Below are 21804 nucleotides of genomic sequence, written 5' to 3'. Positions count from 1 at the left end.
AGTTTCTCCCTTGCACAGCATCTCTAGGGACTCTAAGTGTCTATGTAAGCCTGCTGTCGAGGAAGATATGAGGACCATATCATCTAAGCATAGCAGTATCTGTATCATAATGGTCAGCAAGCAGTGACTGGTCAATTACGCTCATGATCTCATCGATGTAGTGTTAGAAAACAGAGATGGAGGTTGCTACAGCCACCACAATTGCGGATTCATCTCAACAGCATATTTTCATAGAGTGCACAGCAGTAGCACAAAGAGTGCTGAAAGACACGAGGGTAGGAAACAACCCTAACTCTAATATTCATTTTTTTCAACTAATATAGTGTACAATTAGTCATTTCTTGTGTGCTCTTTAGCTCTCTCCGCTTTCATCTCCACTCTTCTCCTCTCCCTTTATTGATGGTATCAAAGCATGGTTGTACCTTCCATCTTGAGGCGCCATCCTTGTGAGAGTGAGGGATTGAGAATTTTCTTGAGCGTTTCCATTGGTGAAAGATTTGCGTTCATTCATCCAAAAGATTTTGTACATTCTTGTTTCTTTTGTGTGAGCAATAGAGACACATTGATAGATAGAGATAGGGAGTGTATTCTCTGAGAGAGAGAGATCCATTAATAGGAGAGAGATCCAAGTCTACTTTGAGAAAGCGAGAGATTTTTGAGAAAGAAAGAAAGAAAGAAAGATATATTAACGTGTGCAGAAGCCCTCATAGGACTGTGAGACCAAAGTACACAAAGGACACATCCAAAAAAAGGGAAGCCCTTACAGCTATGAGTGTCTGAGAGAGTTGAGGAGTGCACAAGGCATCTCAGCTCGAATTATTTTAGCACATTACCAAAGTCTAATACTATTGTTGTGAAGTGGCCTTCATCACATCATTTCTAGGCTAAGAGTCTTTGGGTGGATGATTGAAATCTCTTTTTACTGCTATACCATCGCCTTTGTCTCGATCTCCCCCATCTGGCATAGTGTGCAAGTCCTTTGCTCTCTGGGTATGCCTGCAGCTCTCCCTATCTCAATCCGCAGCTGATGTGATGAGACTCGTAGCTGACCAATGGCAATCCTCAGTGTATGTGAAACTCTCATGTCCTCAAGATACTGAGGTCTGATGACAAGACCATGCTCTGAGATCTTCAGGAAGTGATCATGGTAGAACTGGATCTTGGTAGAGAGAGCCTCTCCCCCCCAAGCCCTAGATGTATGGAGCTGGAGGAGGTCCAACCGTATGATACGGTTGATCTCATCTCGTGGGATCATCTCAAGTGGTGCCAGACTGTACTGAAAGAGGGGAAGTCTGTCCATCTGAATGCCATGACTACCAAACCATGTGGATATCCGTGCGTACAATGCCGTATCAACACCACTCTCTGCTAGTCACCTGGAGGACTCAAGTGCTAACCTCAGTAGTCTCCCCTGGGATAAGGCCCAAACTCTGTGGAGGAATGTCACTATCTGAAAGATGGCATCAACCTAGAGAGGGGTCATGGCCAACTCTACCTGTATAATCTGATGCGGGACTGAGGGTTTACTGCAAATCATCCTGGATCCCATGGTCACCTGCAGTCTCTCAAATCTCTTCCACTCCGTCGCTGAAATATCACTCCCCCAAAAAGGTGATGCGTACATGGCAGTCGGTCTCACCAGTGTGTCAAAGACCCAGCCCTTCATCGAGGGTCCCGAAAGTGTGCCTGGAAGCATCGCCTCTCTAGTCGGGCCAGAGCACCCTGCCCTTGTGTGAGTCGTGTCGTACCCACATGGATAATCATGAAACCTGGTCCAATGAACACTATCCCCAAATATGTGTAGGACTGCACTATCTCCAGGCTCCCCATGGTATGTGAAACTATGTCGACGGGACGCTGCTCGCGAGCTGTTGAAAACCATAACCTTGGTCTTCCAAAGGTTAATTGTCAAGTCTCTCTCCCTGCAGAACATCTCCAAAGCCTCTAGATGTTTGTGCAGCCCCCTTGCTGAGGATGATATGAGGACTATGTCATCGGCATACAACAATATCTGCACCATCATGTTAGCCAGGAGCGAACCCTCTCCGCCTAGTCGAGAAGTGATCTCGTCAATATAGAGCCCGAAGAGAGTTGGTGATAGGGGACAGCCTTGCTTAACCCCGATGGTGCTCTCAATCCAGTCTGATAAGCCTACTAGGGCACATATCCTCCCTCTGACAAACTCATATAGACTCATGACCCCCCAAATCATGATATCTGAGAGTTGTAACTCCTGTAACCTCCTAATCAGGCGAGAGTGTGGGACAGTGTCAAATGCCTTACGAAAATCTATGAAGCAAGTGTAGACATGTTGATGCCTCGACATCGCCTCCTCAATAATAGCCCTCAAGGCGAAAATGTGATCCAGGGTGGAGTGTTATCTCCAAAATCCTGCCTGCCCAAGTGCCCGCTATCCGTGACCCTCTGTATGGCTGCTGATCTCCCTCTCTAGGACCGATCCATATATCTTAGCCAAAGTGTGGCCAACCATAAGAGTACGGTAGTTCCCAGTGTCCATGGGATCACCTGCCTTGTGTATCGGTACAATGGTCGTAGTGCTCGAGGTAGGTGGGAAGCCATGGCATATAGCATGATTGAACAGCTGTGCTAATATCGGGTACTGGATCTCTTGCCCATGTGCAATGGAGAGAGAGAAGAAGAAGAAGAAGAAGAATATATTATCGTCCTCTGAAGACCAAAACCGGCCTATGGGACCTGAGCAATACAATATCACAAGTACATGAAAGCTCCTCCCGAAGATGGGAGGGTGGAAAGAGAAACCACCTTCTAGGATTCAGGTGGATTCCTATGCTTGAAGAGCTTATACACAAATGTTCCTAAAGCTGAAGGTGACCCTTTATGCAGCAAATCAGCCAGTTTGTTATGTCCCTCAAGGAGGTGATTGAACTCTTCCCTAATGTGTGCATAGTGAGGGCATATCATTACCATGTGTTCTTCTGTTTCAACCATACCTTGATCACATAGTTGGCATATTCTACTCTCCCTTGGCATCTTTTTCCATCCCCCTGTTTCTATTTGCAGCTGGTGTGATCGGGTGCGAAGTGAGGCTAAAGCCCTCCGTTTATGCACTGCTATAGGTGTACATATGTACTTCTGCGTTGTTGTCTCCCTTCCTGTATAAATTGACCAATATTCGGGGTTGATATATGTGCGATAGTACTCAAATTTATCTTTGTATTCTGCTGTTTGCCATTTCCTGTGTAGTGCATTCAGCAGAGAGAGAGAGAGAGAGAGAGAGAGAGAGAGAGAGAGATGATATGATAAAAAAAATGATTGTATTAAAGTCCGCTTGAGATCCCTCAAGATCTATGGGACTAGCGATCACTATTAACTAATAGTGTAAACTGTCTCAATTGGTGACATCACATTGCGACATCGTGACAACCAAGAGAATGTTACATATATCTTTACCAAACCACTTGGGAGAGAGCTTTCCTAGAGACACAGACAAGCTCTTGGCTTGACTCAGAGAAAGGACATTCCCATTAAAGGGACATGATGGAATATAATGTTCAGTTCTTCTTCCAATCCCCATAATCATCATCTTGAGGGAAGGCCTACTTCATGATGTTGATCTTGAGGGAAGGTGTTGAGGATTCATCTCAAGTTCATAATGTGCATAGCACTAACACAAAGAGTACTAAGAGACACAAGGGTTGGAAACCCGAAACCTAACCCTAAAGGGGTATGTAAATATTCATTCTTTTCAACTAATATAGTGTACAGTTAGTCATTTGTGGTGTGCTCTCTAGCTGTGCCGTCACTCCTCACCTCCACTCCACCTATACATGCTGCAATATCCGACCAAGTCTAAAATACATGTCCTGCAGTACTGCTAACCAGTTGTAGACTGCTCTTGCCTCTGCCAGCCTGATGTACCTGCTGCAGCAGTAGCTATACCACATGTAGTACCCTCTTACTTGCTGCTGCTGATGTACCATCTGCAGTACCATTGCTACCTGCTGTACCTGCTGGTGTGCCAGCCCAGGTACCTTCACAAGCTTGACCTAGGAGAAGATATATGTGCTGCCCATGTGGCAGCTAGTTGCTGCCCACGTGGAAGACCTAACCTCTCCCTGGCTGTCCCATCCTTCCTCTTTCTGAAGAGAAATAAAAACACTTCCTAACTCGCATTCCACATTAATTAATCCCTTGTTATGCTCATCAAGTAGGTTCTTCTAAACATGATAAGTGGCAGCTCTCTTCTTCCTCCTAATAGAGGTAACCTACTTACCTACACTTCAAAAAGGAAATAGAAGATACAATAGCTCATCACATGCTAGGAAAGGTCCAATACTTTATCTAGTCTTAACAAAAATAAGAGAACCGTATTTTAACATAAGGAAGATTGAATAAAGAGTAATCAACCTCAGCGTCTGTTTTAAGGAAGCACTTCATAGCATGGCAATATCAGAGGATATTGGCCCTCATGTCATCCTCATATGGGGGCTCACAAGTGGTGAGGTGACCCTCTTATTCCAACATGTAGAGCCCAAAAAGTGTGGCTAGAGGACATGTCCTTACTTCATACTGATCGTCCTGTCAATCCAATCAGAGAGGCCGCCCGGGGTTCGCACCCTCCCACTAACAAACTCATATAGACATAGCACCCCTCACATCATGAACCTTGAGATCTGCATCATCTAAGTCTCCTAACCATCACAGAGAGAGAGAGAGAGAGAGAGAGAGAGAGAGAATTAAAATATCAAAAACAAAAGAAATACTGATGCTAACACAAGGAAACAAAGATAAACCACTGTACATATAGAAAATAAATGAGATACCAATGCAATCACAAGGAAATAGTTATTATCATTATTTTATTAATAATTATTTAATTATCTTAGAAAAAATACTAAATAATAAGTAATGAAATAAGAAGTGAGGGAAAACTGATACTAAACAAGTAGTTAAGAGTACATAACCAAATAGAACCCACCTAACAACTAAAAAGAATTTAGTCTTTCAAGCTTCCCACTTTGGAATTTGATTTCTAATTCAGGGATTCTAAAGATACCAAAAACTGAAATTCCAAAGGTATAACAACTACAACGTAGGACAAAGGGGAGCTTCTTCATTACTTTTCTTATTTTCTTATATTATACCCCTTTTGGAGAAGGAAAAGAATTAAATGACTAAATTTAGAAATAAAGCTACTCCTAGTTGTGTAGACATAAGAGAAGCTATAGAATTGAGAAGTTATCACTCCATATTTTACCATATCAGAGATGTTTGGGTCAATGTGAGGCATTCAACGCAATAAACTCAGGTGGTTGTTGAAGGAAACATGGTGAGTGTGAGAGAAAGAAAGTTTATTAAAGTCTACTAAAGACCGATGGGTCTATGAGATTGATAGAAAACCTGATACAATGAGCAAATGGGTGGAGCTACTAAGCAAGCATCCTAACCCATGCTAGAAAATTGTGTAGGAATAGTCAATGCCATCATCATACATATCGTCATAGTCATCATCATCATAACAGATGCAATATGATCCGATACCATACAATACAATGCAGCACACACATGGCATGAAACGTCAAGGTATGCCCGGTGACGGGCTAGGCCATGTAGGCAAGAAGCCCGCGACAGAGATAGAGATAGGCTAGGAGATAGGCAGAGATAGAGATAGGCTAGGATAGAGATACTCAAAATGAAGACATGATAGAAAGGCTTTCATTTATTCATCAAGTATGAAGTGACACGTGAAGTACAAGCCTATAAAGATTAGGCACACTCTTTTTTTTTTTTGGCAAATCCATGAGAGGTATATTATCAGCAAGATTTACATGAGGGTCTCAAAAAACAGAGAGCCTCAACAGGAAATCAAAAGCAAAGAGAAACTATTTCCAGGCATGACTGAGGAAGATCTCCTTGATGGCAAGCATCATAGATAGATTGCCGTAGGGAGATTAGGCACACTCACACAAGTACCAAGTGCATATGAGATAACTCCCAAGAGGACGTGTGGCACTCACACATGAACCACTACTATAACTCCTAGTACAACACACCAACACACACACTCTTTGGCTATGATTTCTCCAACACCCCAGTTCAGAGCAAAGAGTGTGAGACCCAACAAGGAGGAGACCGATCCCCCCTCCACCGCAATATTGCAAAGAGCAAGTCCAACTATCCAACACCTCCCGTGTTATAGTGACTTCTCAGTCAGCTTGCGACTGGCAAGGGTAGACCATCACTTGTCACCCCCCCTTACTCTAAGCTGGTTGGTCAATACAATCATACCAAAGTAAAAAACCATACAATCATTTTTGGGGGACAACCCAGGGCAGAGTACCCTTATTGACCCCAAATACATTCATTTTAGAGTGACTACTCAAGGCTGAGAACCTTTGTTGACTCAACACAAAAACACACAACACTAAACATCCTCTACCACCTCAGAGAGAAGTAGAACATCCTCAGGTCCAGTAAATGTGGTGAAACAATTCTGGAGCTTGTCCCATGTCGCCTTGGCTGAACTATTGAGGTCAAGATGATCAAGTAAATTGTCAGCCAGCCTCAAACCAATAAGCGCCAGTGCCTCGTCATTCTTCTCATCCCAAGCTATAATTTGTGTTGATTGGTCTTCATCATGAGGACAAGGCTCCATGTGTGCAAGGCGGGTAGCAAATTGAGGTGACAAACTCGCAGCACCAGATGCTGGTTTAGGGGTCCAAAGCATAACAGCAGGCTCTTGTAGACGTTTATAGCAGCTGGTCGATGGGTGTAGGTGCTCCAAATGCGAAGCCTGATCAGAACGTAGCAAGAAGATGCCCCGAAATGCAGAACCAAAGCAGAAAGGGACTACTTATGGGCGTTCTAACTGCTCGAAATGGTGCAGCAGGTCCGAAATAAGTAAGGCAGCTCACCTAACACTAGGGCACCCCGAAATGCAAAGGCGGATCACCAAACTGAAAGTCAGCTATCTGGAGGCCTTGAAACAACTCGGAAGTGACTCTATTGTAGGCAGCTATCCAGCAGTAGCACATGAAACCCTGATTCAGCAGTAGAAGCCTTCAAAACGATGTCGAGGGTCCACACGTGCAGGCATGTCTTGAAGGAAGTGCCAACCAGTAAGGTAATAGGCCGCCAAGAGGGCCTAGAGCTCCAAAAGATCCCAAATGAAGGTTGCAGGCTATGGAGAGGATTTAGAAAATGCCGATGGCTGAAAGGAGCAGAAACTGAGGCAGCTAGGAGGAGACAGCATGGGAAAGGCTTGACCAGAATTAGGGTTAGGGCAGAGATGACGTGGCAAGTTAGGCCAGGGTAGACCTGCTTTGATACCATGAAGGAAACACGGAGAGAGAGAGAGAGAGAGAGAGAGAGAGAGAGAGAGAGAGAGAGAGAGGCTAGCGTGAGAGGAAATGATACTCAAATGAAGACCTGATAGAAAGGATTTCATTCATTCATCAAGAAGTGACAAGTGAAGTACAAGCCTTTATAGACTAGGCACACTCACACATGTACCAAGTGCATATGGGATAACTCCCAAGATGACACGTGGCACTCACACATGAGCCACTACTATAACTCCTAGTACAACACGCCAACACACACACTCTTTGGCTATGATTTCTCCAATAGTTGTCATTTATCATTAAAATTTGGAATGCCTAGGCAAATAACTCATCTATGAATATCCGACAAAGTTTATGAAGAGCAATTGGACAAGTCTCACTAGAGATCAATCGTTGCGTGAGCTCAAATTCATAAGTAAAAAGACACAAGCTCATCGGAATACCCCTACTTTGATGGAATAAAGAGTCTCATAGACTTACGAAATCAATTATCTAGAAGAAAGTTTAACCAGCAAAGGATATTTTTAAGCATCTACAACTGTGCACCTTCTTTGTCCAAATCAAGTTCTAGCTTTTAATATTTTATTTGAAAAAATTTCAAGAGTTAACCTCTCCTAGCAAATAACTCATCTATGAATATCCTAACCTAACAAAGTTTATGAAGATCAATTGGACAAGTCTCAATAGAGATCAATCATTGCATAAGCTCAACTTCATAAGTAAAAAGACACAACAAAATTTGTATCCATCGGAATACCACCCTACTTTGGTGGGATAAAGAGTCTCCTAGAGTTATGAAATAAATTATCTAGAAGAAAGTTTAACCAGCAAAGCATATCTTTAAGCATCTACAACCATACATCTTCTCTTTTTCAAATCAAGGTCTTGCTTTTTATATTTCATCCAAAAATATATCAAGAGTCAACACCTCCTAGCAGAGCTTGAAATATAAAAATTTGCAAGTGAAGAAAAAATTATAGAAGCAATTGTCTACATTAGCCATCAAGGAACTTTTGCTGGAATTTATGCAAGCATGTCTCATCCTCTGAAGAGAGAGAGCTACCACTATTAGAGATGTGAACCAAGGGAACTTCTCATATTTCTGAAGCAACTAGATTCAAAACTCGCAATTTCCAATGGAATAAGAAAACCTTGACTTTGATTCAAGACAAACCACCGCACTTGGATAGCAAACTTTGAAACCCCTTTCTTTATGGCTATTAATAGGCATGAATCCTTGGAAGAAGAAAGTCAACATTTGCTGTTGAAAAGCTCCCATGGAAAAGCAGTAGAAAGGTTAGAAGTATCAAAGTAACCACATGTGCTAAAGAGCTATCAACGAAAGGAGCAAACTATTTATTCATGCAACAACAAGGACTACTAAGAATGGCAAACTCTCCATGCATTGTAGGGTTTCTACCAATGTCTACATAATTGAAGGCCTTTTGTTCAAATGTTTTCGATTCCAAGAATTCATAGGATGAATCCGAACTTCTCTAAACTACTAATAACATGAAGTGATTTCAATATAGAACTTAAAGCTATCTTGTGAAGATTAGGAGAAGTAAATATAGTGATCATAATCTCTTTTCTTCAAACAAAAGCGGTTTTTAAGACCAAGAACTTGATATTTTACAAACTTCTCTAACAATACTTTCAATTGAATGCAATATTGATTTCTTAAATGAAGATCTTGATGAGAAATTTCTCTAAAAAATATAGATTTTTTTTTTGAAGACTTAATATGATATCTTTTGAAAACCTTAATGGAAAGATACCCAAAAACGTAAGCAATCCAAAGAATTGTAGCCTTCTCTCCTTTATAGGCAAAAATTATAAATAGTCCCAATTTCCATGATGGATTACCGGTGGAGGTCATCGCATCCTACACAAGCTTGGAGATTCTTTCCTCTACCCCAATTTCCACGACGTGACTAGCGACATAGGCCCGATTAAGCAGCGGATATGCCACACTTGCTAGACTTGAATGGTCTTTCACTCTCATTTCTAAGATCCTAGGACCAAGTCTCTTCTCTTTGACTCCTTGGTTAGCCCAGTGGGAATGTATTGCATTCCTTGCTAGGGGCCTGATCTATCAGATGTAAATGGGCCCCAATGGAGAGGCTTATGTTCTCTTATTATCACGGATGATCCACAGTATGTCGTCAGTCCCACACTAGATCATTCGAACTGAGTTTGGGGCACCCACTACAGCTTGACGCAGCATTCTAGGTGATCACATACCTCTATCAAGTCCTAGATTATGGCTCCTTTACCTCATACTAAAACAAGTCACCATGGCTGGTCTTATCCTCATCCATGACTTTAGCAGCAGAGGGCAATTAGAGGTATTGGTACAGCCGTACACGTACATGATTTGAGAGTCTACCACTCCATATGGACAAATTGCCTCCTTTTAGTATAACATTGAGAACCCCTCTATTCCACTCACTTACCACAAGTCTAGCCACGTTACCCGGGAGAATCTCATATAGCTACATACATTCACGCTAGGAATTGTGAAGCTCAGCTTCTACAGAGACCACTACGTATAGATATCCGAGAAAGGCTTCATCGATCCACCAAGCTACATGAATCCACCTCCACCACTCTTTGAGGATTTCAATCGCGTAGTTCCGCGTTTCCTTATCTCAACTACACTTTGAGACTGGACGAGCAAAGGGTATATCTATATAGGGCATCATCCCTGTCTCTTCAGCAATTGAAAAACAACTATGTGACTGATCAGGGGGCTCTGGGAAGGTGTGAATCAGTAAAACTGGCCTCTGGCAAGATGGCAGAGCTCTGGGAAGATGTGAACAAACAGCAGGCAGGGCTCTGGGAAGATATGACTGATTAGACGGGCTCTAGAACAAGTGTGAATAGTGAGCAGGCACTCTTGATGGGCTCTGACTGGCCAACCCCCTCCAAAATTGCCCTTGGCCTAAGTTTATAGGCCGTGGAAAAGCTAGGCGTCCCATTGCTTGGCCCCCAAGTCATCTAATTTTGGAGAAAGCTGCCTTTAGAAAGCGAATCTTGAAAAAGTTGCCATTACTTGCCCTGCAAGTTACCTCACTTTGTTTGTCCTGCAAGCCACCTCATCCAAATTTGGCCTCCAAGTAGTGTGACAAGAAACGTTTCTAGATTGTGCCAAGCATTTCATCTAGAAACGGGTTTTAAAAATGTATTTTATATGAATTTTATATAATACATAAATAATTATCTTCAGATTCTCTCTCTCTCTCTCAAAAGAGCTGTCAAATACACATATACACATTGAGCACTCTCAAAAGAGTCAACACACGCGACAACCAGTACTAGGGCGTTTAGCCCAATGCACTCGCGTTTTGCCCGTTTCAGCGAAACGTTTCCAAGTGTTTCGCCTCGTAGAAACACATTTTTTGGTTACACTGGTTCCAAGGCTGATTTAGCAAAAGAGGATTTTACCCCTCTCCAACCTTCAGTCCCTTGCCTTGGCCCAAGAAATTGATTACACTGAACTTGCCTTTTAACATTTAATTCATCAAAGGCCATGGTATTCACAATTAACCTAAGGTCCAGAATTTCATATCCCGGTGACAAACACGACAGACCCATCAAGTTCGAGGTTTTCTTTCTATGGTCACCTGGTCCCACCATACCACGCACTACTCCGACACAAGGCTACAGCCACGAGACCACAGCAGACCGTACATACCAGTCGTTGCCAACGAAAATGGGCTTTATGATGTCGTCGCAACCCCCATACATCACCTAAGCCTCTCTTGAGCACGACAGCATCCATCCTCTCCATGGGCGCAGACACTTTGTACCTATGTTTTATGCTTGTCTTGGGTGTAGATGCCCGCTTAAAGGCTCCAACCATTCAGCTCATTGCATCTAGTTTATTCGGTCTCATAACCCTTCGAGCTTTCAAAGACTTTAATAAACTCTCTCTCTCTCTCTCTCTCTCTCTCTCTCTCTCTCTCTCTCTCTCTCTGTGGCATCTTGATCATAAGATGTATCTATTCTTTGGTCTCCTAGGCCTTCCACAAATATGAGTAGCCACTTTCTCTCTCTTTCTTTCTCTTTCTTTCTCGCTCCCTCCTCTGGATATTAAAAGCAGTACCAAAATTCATACCTCTCTCTTTTAAACAGAACATTATGTGGACCCTCTTAACTTCACAGCATCTTCCTGATACTATTACAAACTATTTGATTCAAACCCAAACACATCATTTTTCATATTTCCAACATGATGGGAACAACTTTCTAACCTGTCTATCATCAGCATCTTCTCCCCTCATATCGACCAGAAATCTTAATAAACTGGGATCCTATGGAAAATAAATGGCACATTACAAAAACTCTCCAACAAGCTTTAAGAAAGTGAAGGAAAACAGCATCATCCTTATTAAAAAGAAATATACATACTACAAAGTACTCACCTTCACTTTGGAATAATCTCTCTGTTGTAAGGCCTGTGCGTCTTCCTCCTACATTGACATGGACAACGGGTTCTTGTCGTGACCATAAATATACATGATGATCTTCAAAGAGGCATATTCCATTCGTTAATGGCCTTACAATAATAATGACACTCTATGACAATTGTGTCATGCAGTTTAACACAAGCACATTACCTGTCGTGTCTCACGTGCCCCTTTAATAAGCCCATCTAAACAGTCATTTATAATCTTCAAATTTTCATGAAATTTCCGTTGACGTGGAACCAACCATCTTGCAACTGGAATTTTCCAGTAAGGGATGTAGAATGTTGATCTATGCTCAGCCTCAAATAGCGTACCATAAACTGCCTGTCCTAATCAAGCAACATAAAAGATTCATTTTTTAATAAAACATTATAAGCTTTCTTTTAGTGTATGCTTATGCCAACTCTGTGACAAATATCACGGAGCAATAAGAAACTTAGAAAAAACGATGGACACATGAGATTAAATCCGACTTTAGTAACAAGCGTTGAAAAGATTGATGAGTACACAAATAACCACATAGCTACGATTAGGCCTCTTCACGTAGTGGAATGCAAGGGAGCAAACAGCAAGCTAAAGCAAACGTGAGTACTTGCAAATGGATAATGAGAAAGTACAAAGGGGTGGCCTATATGGCCTCGAAGTCAACCATATGGTTAACCAGTGAAGTCAACCTAAGGGTTGACTGAGTCCTAAGACTAGCCTATAAGGCCATACTAGGGCTAAGTGCTAACAAAACCGTAGTTCACTTCTGAACAAATTGTGACTATGCGAAAAGAGGACAGATACTTCAGGTGTGGCAAAGAGGGGCATGTTGATGCCAAGTATCCTGAGAGGCCGTAGGGCCCGGAGAAGCAAAGTAAGCCCAAGTACCACCCCAAGTTGTAATTACTCCAAGTCAAAGTTCCAGTTGACCATTTATTTGATCATAATTACACAGTTCTTCGTTTATTTAATTATGGTCAAGGAGTTCTCTAATCAATCAAAGATACTTAAGTTAAGGAAGCCTAATCTTGGTTAGTCAGACTTGGCTTAGGCCAAGAGGGTTGACTACGTTTAACCAGAGCATTTCAGAGTTGACTTCGGTTATAGAGTGTTGGTTTCGACCAACAAAGTTTGGCTTTAGCCAAAGAGGGTTGACTCGATCAACCAAGATATTACTCGACTCCACTCGAAGAGTTTTGGCTTTAATTAAGGCGCCTTGACCCTCAGCCAAAGCACCTTACTTATGGTCAAGAGGGTTGACCTCGGTTAACCAGAGTATTTCTATGTTATGTGCACAAACTGCTTGGTGGGGAGGCCCACAGAGACTAGGATTAGTCTAGAGTTTATTTTTGCATGCAAAGCGCTAATGATTCATGGGTGCCTGCAAGTTCTATGGAGCCTACCAAGCAGCCACGAGGTGTCCATGTGACTGAAGCCTACAAAGGCCCCTAGAGTTTGCCCTTTTATGGCATGTAACTAGAATCTAGTTAGGCATTTGGACAAGTGGCATGTTGCCAAGATTGAGAGCCATGAGCGTTTTGTAAAAAAATTACTCTCACATATGGATTGGGATGTCAGCCTCATGCTGAATTTTTTGTACTCAGAATTTTCTCAGTACTAAAACCCTTCGGGGGGGTCCAGCCCGCCGTTAGTCCTGGGCCCTAGTGCTGTGTGTGAGAGACAGAATCTTGAAAGAGAGCGCTTGAGTCTGTAGGGTCTACTCCTTTGTCAGCGTGCAATCATTCAAGAGGATTTGTGATCGTTGTAGAATTTTATTGATAGACAGCACAAATGATAGCAAACTTTATTGAAAGCTGAAAACACTCCACGAAAAGATGCGCATCCCTACAGGGCTTGTTGCATCTATTTACAAAAACACCTATCACTAGCCACAAAGGCTAAAACAAGAAAGACACCATGAGCTCCAAACACACGGAACATACAACGCTCATACACACACTGCGCAACGAACAGATCAGAATGCAAAGAGGTCGATGGAGAACGATTCGAGGTCGTGGAGAGATGAAATGTATTGCCAGCAGCCCGTGGCCAATCCCAAGACATGGTATTTCTTCCATGCGCCACGTTGCCTGCTCAAAAAGCTCAAGACTCCGACTCTCATGGGTGAGTCGAGCTGAAAACCGCCATAGTCCCTCTCAAAGTTGGTAGAGGCCACCGCGTAGTGTGTTGGAATAGTGCCACATAGCAGTTGCCTTTCTACCCCTCCATTAGCCTTAATGTTTCTCACCACCCCTTGAAGGTTTACTACGCATACCAACAAATACTAAAAGCTAACACAACCTGGCCTCTTGTAAATGCTAGTGAGTTGACAGCCTGTTGTTTTAAGGATTTTAAAAAACCTTCCAAATCAGGTTCCACCTGTTTTTTTTCCAGAGACGCATTCCACCATTGGTACCTTATTTACTTGATAACAGCACGACCCGAAATATTTCGTGGTTGGCATGGTTAGTCTCTGCACTCAAGATGGTACATTTGTCAGAATTTCAAGTGCTGAAGTGTGCACCTGTGCACAGCCGATAACGAAGACAACTCTCTCCAATGCACAACAACAAATCAAACCCACGAACTGTAAATGAGACAGTGAAATAGAGCAGCAAAGGAATATACACAGTCTAGATCACCACAAAAGTGGCTGAACCACTTCAGGATAAAACCACAAGCATTTCGCAAAGTGTTGGGCAAAATATGGTCAAGGTAGACTGTAAATGCCAAGGGAAGGGCTCCAAAAAGTCTTCTTGTGCATGCATTTGAAAGGACTTCAAATGGGGCAAGGTGCTCCTTTATATAGGCCAGCAAGACGGAGCACGAAGGTCAGCCGCCCTAAGCAATCCCAAAATTGGCAGTCCTAACAGATGCCTATGAAGCGACCTATTTTCTGCCCTGATCTTCTATTGACAGAGTTTGCAGCATGCAACCCTAATCTGCTGAGGACTGCTTGATGCAGCTCAGCATGCCCTCCCTTGTGCCCTGGTGTCCTCCTGATATGAGGGCTCACAAGTGGGTCAATGATGTTTTCTAACGCCCCCTCTCACTGCCCCCTCTCACCGACTCAATATGGGCACATCCCCAGATGTCTCATGAGATGCTTCATCTGCTCACGAGAAAGAGCCTTGGTAATTAAATCGGCAGCATTTTCTTTTGTAGGGAAGTAGATCAATTCGTCCATGATTAGCTCCCTGATGAAGTGGTAGTGAACCTCAATGTGCTTCGTCCAAGCGTGGAATACTAGGTTCTTCACGATCACAATGAAACTCTGGTTATCACTGTAGATCTTTGCCCTTTGTCTTGTAGAACCTCCATGTCTTCGAGGATCCATTTGACTCACAAGGACTCACATGATGCCATGCAGGCCACTCTGTACTTTCCCTCTATAGATGAAAGACCGACTGGGGGGTTATTTCTTACTAAGCTAATAAATGGACCTTGACCCCAGTAGAAAATAGTAGCCAGTCGTGGAATGTCGAGTGTCCCCATCTCTGGCCTTAATCACAATCCCCAAAGAAATCAATCCATGTGCAGTACGTGATCCCACATCTTGAGGTACCCTTCAAGAACCCTAACACACCCACGAGCTTGCCAATGATTCTCTCAGGGTTTTGATGAGAACTTGTAAAGCAGTCCCACTAGGAATGCAATGTCAGGACGATTGTTTGTGAGGTATAGCAAGCTGACCACGAAGTTGTCGGTATTGGTCAAATCAACCAGCTCGGAAGCATCTTCTTTGCTAAAGTTGTTCCGGACTTCCATGGGCTTTATCACCTTCTTGCACTCTTCCATTTGGAACCCCTTTAGAATCTCCTCTCAGTACTTTTCTTGAGAGATGAAAGTGTGCTCTTCCTTCAGCCATATCTTTATCTCCAAAATGTAATGCAACAGGCCAAAGTCAATCAGTTTAAATACTTAATGCAAGAGAATCTTTACCTTCCTTATCTTGCTGCTAAGATCCCCTATCAGGATTATATCATCTACATAGAGAATAACCACCATTCTCTTGTTCCCCTCTAAATGGCTAACTTAAGGAAGACCATTCTATGAGTAGTAGTTATTAATGCGTTGGTACCATGCTTGGAGAGATTGTTTCAGCCCATATACCGCCTTCTGCAGTCTACACACTATAGTCCTCTTGGTTTGAAATCCTTATGGTCGTTCCACATAGACTTTCTTCACCAATAATCCATTGAGGAAAGCAGACTTCACATCCATCTAGCACATGGGCTGAGACCCAACATGCAAGATTAGACCAATCCCCCCTCCACTGCAATACTGCAAAGAGCAAGTCCAACTATCCAACACCTCCCATGTGATAGTGACTTCTCAGTCAGCTTGCCACTGGCAAGGGCAAACCATCACTCGTCATCCCTGTTATGCTCTAGCCGAGATAGCATGACCTCGAAAAGATCGATGGGCATTTTCTCTTAGATGACCAACTTCTGTAATATTTAATGTGCGTAAATAAAATGGTCAAGAGAAGTAACTACCAAGGTCCTAGGTGAGGGTGTAATGGCATTGACTAGGTGGTTCTGAGTGCTAAGGCCTAGGTGCACCTAAATGTGTAATAATGCCAAGGGGCAAATGGTTTAATTGTGCCCCAAGAGAGGGGTAAATGGTGTACCAAGTAAAAAGGGCTAAAATGATGACATGTGGCAGAGGGAACCATCTAGGGAGTTGTGGGTTTTGTAAATATGCATGAGACAAAATTACGTATCTAATGAAAAACATGCGCTCCATGAAAATAAGGCTGGATGGACATACGTGATGCCATCGCCTGTGATTGATGAAGCCAAGGAGAGAGATAGAAATTAGGTTTGTTTCAATTGGTATCAGAGCCTATGGTAGGGATCAAAGGCTGGACGAACGGGATAAGAAGTGCAGCGTGATAATCGGCTGCTCGTGACGTGCGACGGATTGGAAGGGTTGTAGCCCGTGACGACGACCTTCGTCGTGGCTGAGTTCGTTGTGCGGGAGACCTTCGTCATGGCTGAGTTCGGGTTGCAGGGGATTTCGATGAGGTTTCGATGAACGGAGCAGGCTGGCAACGTACTACGATGGCATGGCGCACCTTGGACGGACAGGCTTTGCGTGGTAGCGGTTGACGCTAGAAGCTAAGCTTACAGGTATTCTGCAAGTGAACGAGTTGCAGGGCCCGGACCTCCCTGGTGGGCTGACGACGTACAACTTTGCTGAGCACCGACGTGCGCCCGCGTGGAGTGAAGCCAAGGTGGAGCGGGGTGATAACCTGAGTAACAGCAGACGAGAAAAAAAAACAAACATTCCCGTTTTACACAGGCCGGAAGACCTCGAAGCACCGTGACTTGTACTTGTGGTTCAAAACCAGCGCCGTCTTCGACGAACTACTCCAGGGAGCAGAACTTCTCTTCTTCCATATCAAGTTTTAGTTTCTAGTTGCAGGCGATTTATTCCTGTACAGCAAAGGCTGCCATTTATTATTCTGTATAACAAAAAGGGGAATCTTTTTTTTTTTTAAAAACCTATTTTCCCTTTTGAAACTATGGAGGCAGAAGGACAAGATTCAAGGGTGAATCCTAGTGAATCTAGAGCACGGTCTACACAACAAATGTCCCATCACACAACACCTACTCTGGTGGGTAGGATTTAGGTATTAGAAGAGGCTTTACAGCAAATTATGAACTAGCAGCTTCAAGTGAATGCTGGTCAGAATGAGATTAGGGAGATGGTGCAAGCCTTGTCGGCTAGGCCATCTAGAATTGATAAGGGCAAAACTCCAGCAGAGCCAGAGCCCAGTATACACTCATCAGAGCGTGCGAAGGTCAAGGTGCCTATTATTGCCAACTATAGACCGGAGAAGTATGCTCCTCGGATGACCGAGCGCAGTTCTAATGTGATCGAGGTTTGGTTACACAAGTAGGAAGAAGCCTTCGCCATTTGTGAAATCAGATCTGATCTAAAGAAAATCCGCGAGGCCACTCACCTGTTTATTGAGACAGCGGATAGATGGTGGATAAAGCAACAGAAAGATCAAGTTGCTCCTACCACCTGGGAAGGGTTTAAAGCTGAGTTTAAGAAACACTTTCTTCCACCTGACGAAGAGTCCCGAGCTTGGGATGCTCATAGAAACCTTCGCCAGAGGAATCTGTCGGTGGCAGACTACACTGACAAGTTCAGGGAATGTGTTATGAAGATAACAGACCCTCTCCCTATGTCGGTTCAGTTGAAAGACTATATCTATGGACTGAACGACAAGATTAAAAGGAAAGTTCGGGCTAAATATGTGACTACAATAGATAAATCTATTGCAGTAGCCTTGAACTATGAGGATGCCAGAGGCAGATCTAGTGGATTTGTGCAGGCAGGGACTTAGTATGGATACCCGAGAAAAGGGGGATTTCAGAGGAAATGGACTTCAAAGACAAGTGTCTCCCAGCCAAGTGGCCAAACCAAGCAGGTCAAGCCGGTTGAGGGACCAGCAAAAACAAGTACCACCGTTGGGGTGAAAAGGAAAATAACTCCAATGGCAGCCCGGGCTTGGTCAAAGTCCTCGTTGACCCCTGAACAAAAAGAGAAAGCTAGAAAAGAAGGATTGTGCTTCGGCTGCCTTCAGTGACATCAGTGGAAACATTGTCCACTGAATAAAGACCGTCGCACGGCCAATATGATAATATCTGAATGCGACGCGGAAATGCAAGAGTGTCCCAATGCGGAACATATGCAAATGCAATTGGCGGGACCTTCTCAGAGGTTAGTACCTGTGTTGTTAAGTGTGTCTGTTACTAAATTAGTAAGCGGTACACCTGATAACATCCTTTCAAAGCCCGCAGCAACGGGGTATACGGTTTTCGATGAGCCCGAGCTGATTAAAATGAAAGAGCAAGTAGCCAGTCATGATGTGATTGTGTTGTTTGACTCAGCGTCAACACACAATGTAATCAACTCGAAGCTTATTAAGAGGCTCAAGTTGAAAACTAGTCCGTCTGACTATGCTTATACGGTCAGGATGGTGGACGGAAGTTCAACTGAAGTATGGGACCAGACTATGTTGAGAAGCTGGACTTTGAATTGACCAGACTTGCTCACGCAGATATAGCCCTAGGCATGGCTTGGCATTTTTGGAAAAATCCAGCCAATTATTGGAAGAAGCAACTTTACCAGTTCAAGATGAACGGGGTAGAATATGTTTTGCGAGGTGAAAGGGATTTACCTCGAGGACCATTGATTTCAGCCATGGAAATTCGGAAGACTCCGAAAGAGTTTCTGTGTGTGTGTATAGCGTCGGTATAGTCGATTGATGATGCATCGACTAGCACTGAGGCTACCCAAGATGGGATAAAGAGATATTAGAGAAGTTCTCTGAATGTTTTAGGGATGAACTACCTTATGGGTTACCTCCGGAGCGGAAAGTTCAGCATAAGATTGAACTGATCCCAGGGGCAGAACCTGTAAATAGACCTGAGCTTTACTGAAGAGGCGGAATTGCGTAGACAACTAGAAGAATACTTCAAGTTGGGACAGATTCAACCAAGTTTCTCACCTTTTGCTTCGCCAGTGATATTAAAGAAGAAAAAGCATGATACGTTTCGCCTCTGTATAGATTACAGAGCATTGAATAATACCACTGTTAAGCACAGGTATCCGATGGCTCGGCTTGATGATTTGCTAGATGCATTACATGGAGAGCCGAGGATTAGAGCCGAGGATGTGCATAAAACCGCTTTCAGAAGCAGGTTTGGTCATTATGAGTTTTTGGTAATGCCCTTCGGACTTACCAATGCTCCAACTACATTCGTCATGCTTATGAATGATCTACTACGCCCGTATATCGAAAAGTTTGTGGTACATTTCTTTGACGATATTCTAGTGTTCAGTAAAAGTATTACTGAGCATCATGAACACTTAAGAATAGTATTCAATACTTTGAGGAAAGCCAGTCTTTATGTAAATAAAAAGAAAACTATACTGTGTATGGTTAGGCTTGAATATTTAGGATTCATAATTACTCCACAGGGGGTAGAAATGGATCCGAAGAAAGTGGCTGCGATACTAACTTGGCCAATCCCTCAGAGCCTGACCGCTGCGATCATTCTTGAGATTTGTCCAGTTTTATGGAAGGCATATCAAAGGATATTCCGAAATAGTATCGCCATTGACTGATCTGACCTCAGATAAAGTACCTTTTATTTGGGGACAGAATCAACAAGAAAGTTTTAACACCATAAAACAAGCTGTGGTCACAGGACCAGTGTTAAAAATAGTTGATCCCCAGAAACCGTTGTTCCTGGAAACCAATGCAAGTGGCATTGTGGTAGTAGCAGTTCTCCTTCAAGAGGGAAGGCCAGTAGCCTTTGAAAGCAAGAAGCTTTCTCCCTCTCAAAGGAATTGGCCAACTCATGAATTGGAGTTGTATGCTGTTATCCATGCTTTGAAAACATGGAGGCATTATTTGTATGGTTCAAAGTTTTATGTGGATGTGAATCATGATACTCTGAAACATTTTTGTAAACAGCCTGACTTGAGGGACCGCCAAGCTAGGTGGGCAGAGCTCATGCAGGAGTTTAATTTAACGATTCGGTACCGAAGAGGAAAAGATAATAAGGTTGCTGATGTGTTGTCTCGCATTATGCACAACCTGAGTTTTATGGTATTAGAGAGTGCTCTAATGGCCGAGATAAGAGAAACTCAAAAGATGGACGAGTTTGTCCAGAGTCTATGGCCTAAAGCTCATGTCTTAAAACAAGGGGAAAATGAAAAGAATGACCTGGCATCCAGAAAAGGCCAAACTTATGCAAGATATACCATAAGGAATGGTATGCTGAAAAGAAATGACAAGGTAGTAGTACCTAGCCAGAATGATCTCAGGCAGAGAGTCATTCGACAGTGCCATGATAGCCCGTGTGCGGGACACCCAAGAGTCAAGAAAACATATGATCTCGTGAAGCGAGATTTCTTTTGGCCAAAGATGAAAAAGCATATTCATGAATATGTGACACGGTGTTTCTCGTGTCAAGTAAGTAAGGCCGAGCGGGTGAAGCCACCCGGTCTTTTACAGCCCTTGGAGATACTACTAAGTAAGTCGGAGAGCATTTCCATGGACTTTATTGTAGGGCTGCCTACAACACAAGGAGGGTATGATTCTATCCTTGTGGTGGTTGATCGTCTAACCAAGATGGCTCACTTCATTCCGACTAGAGAGTCTGTTAGTGCCCCGCAAGTGGCGGATTTGTTTATTAGACATATATTTCGTCTGCATGGATTGCCTAGATCCATAGTGTCAGACAGAGATGTCAGATTTACCGGTCATTTTTGGACAGCGGTATTTGAAACACTAAGGACTGAGTTGGGGATGAGTAGTGGGGATCATCCTCAGACGGAGAGAGTCAACCAGACTTTAGAGGATATGCTGAGGACATATGTGTCATTGAGGCAACATACGTGGGACAAGTGGTTGCCATTGTTAGAGTTTGCCTACAATGATAGAAAACATTCCTCTACCAGGTTCAGTCCGTTTGAGCTGAACTATGGTTATAGACCAACAAATCCAACTATAGTTGGAGTACCTCAGAAAGTGCCTAGCGCCGCGAACTTTGTAGTTCGATGCAAGAGATGCTAGCACTTGCGAGAGCTAATATCCGCCAGGCTATGGATAGAACCAAGGTGTATGCGGATGAAAACCGGTCTATAAGAGTATTTAAGAAAGGAGAAAAAGTTTTTCTCAGAGTTCCTTCGCACTCGAAGTCGTTGACTTCAGGAGAGTGTGCTAAGTTATCACCTCGATACTGTGGGCCGTGGTTAATTCTAAAAAGAATAGGCAAGGTAGCCTATAAATTAGAATTACCACAAGGGTGTAAGGTGCACCCAGTGTTTCATGTTTCTCGTTTAAAGAAATTTTTGCATGCTAGTGACTCACTTATCGAAGGTGTTGTTTTGTTTCAGGAGATAGAGGATAATGCAAGACGCTAATCAACAAGAATCCTGGACCGAGAAACAATGCAAGTGCGCAATCGGAAGATTCCCACGGTGTTGGTTGC

General features: G+C 43.2%; 1 protein-coding gene across 1 annotated transcript in view; it reads right to left on the bottom strand.

Moving 5' to 3' along the window:
- Positions 1 to 21804, bottom strand: part of CYP97B3 (cytochrome P450, family 97, subfamily B, polypeptide 3) — a 147167-nt gene that overhangs the window by 67196 nt on the left and 58167 nt on the right. Inside the window, exons 6-8 of the mRNA XM_087373252.1 lie at positions 11948 to 12121; positions 11753 to 11800; positions 11582 to 11641 (exon numbers count right to left, since the gene is read on the bottom strand). Coding sequence (XP_087229378.1) covers positions 11582 to 11641; positions 11753 to 11800; positions 11948 to 12121 — 282 coding nt within the window. The remainder of the gene's footprint in view (positions 1 to 11581; positions 11642 to 11752; positions 11801 to 11947; positions 12122 to 21804) is intronic.

The sequence above is a fragment of the Dipteris shenzhenensis genome, chromosome 4, assembly GCF_047967505.1.
Source record: "Dipteris shenzhenensis isolate YYH24624 ecotype China chromosome 4, Dip_SZ_1.0, whole genome shotgun sequence".
In the NCBI taxonomy this organism is placed as follows: Eukaryota; Viridiplantae; Streptophyta; class Polypodiopsida; order Gleicheniales; family Dipteridaceae; genus Dipteris; species Dipteris shenzhenensis.
This window is presented reverse-complemented; position numbering and strand designations above follow the sequence as displayed.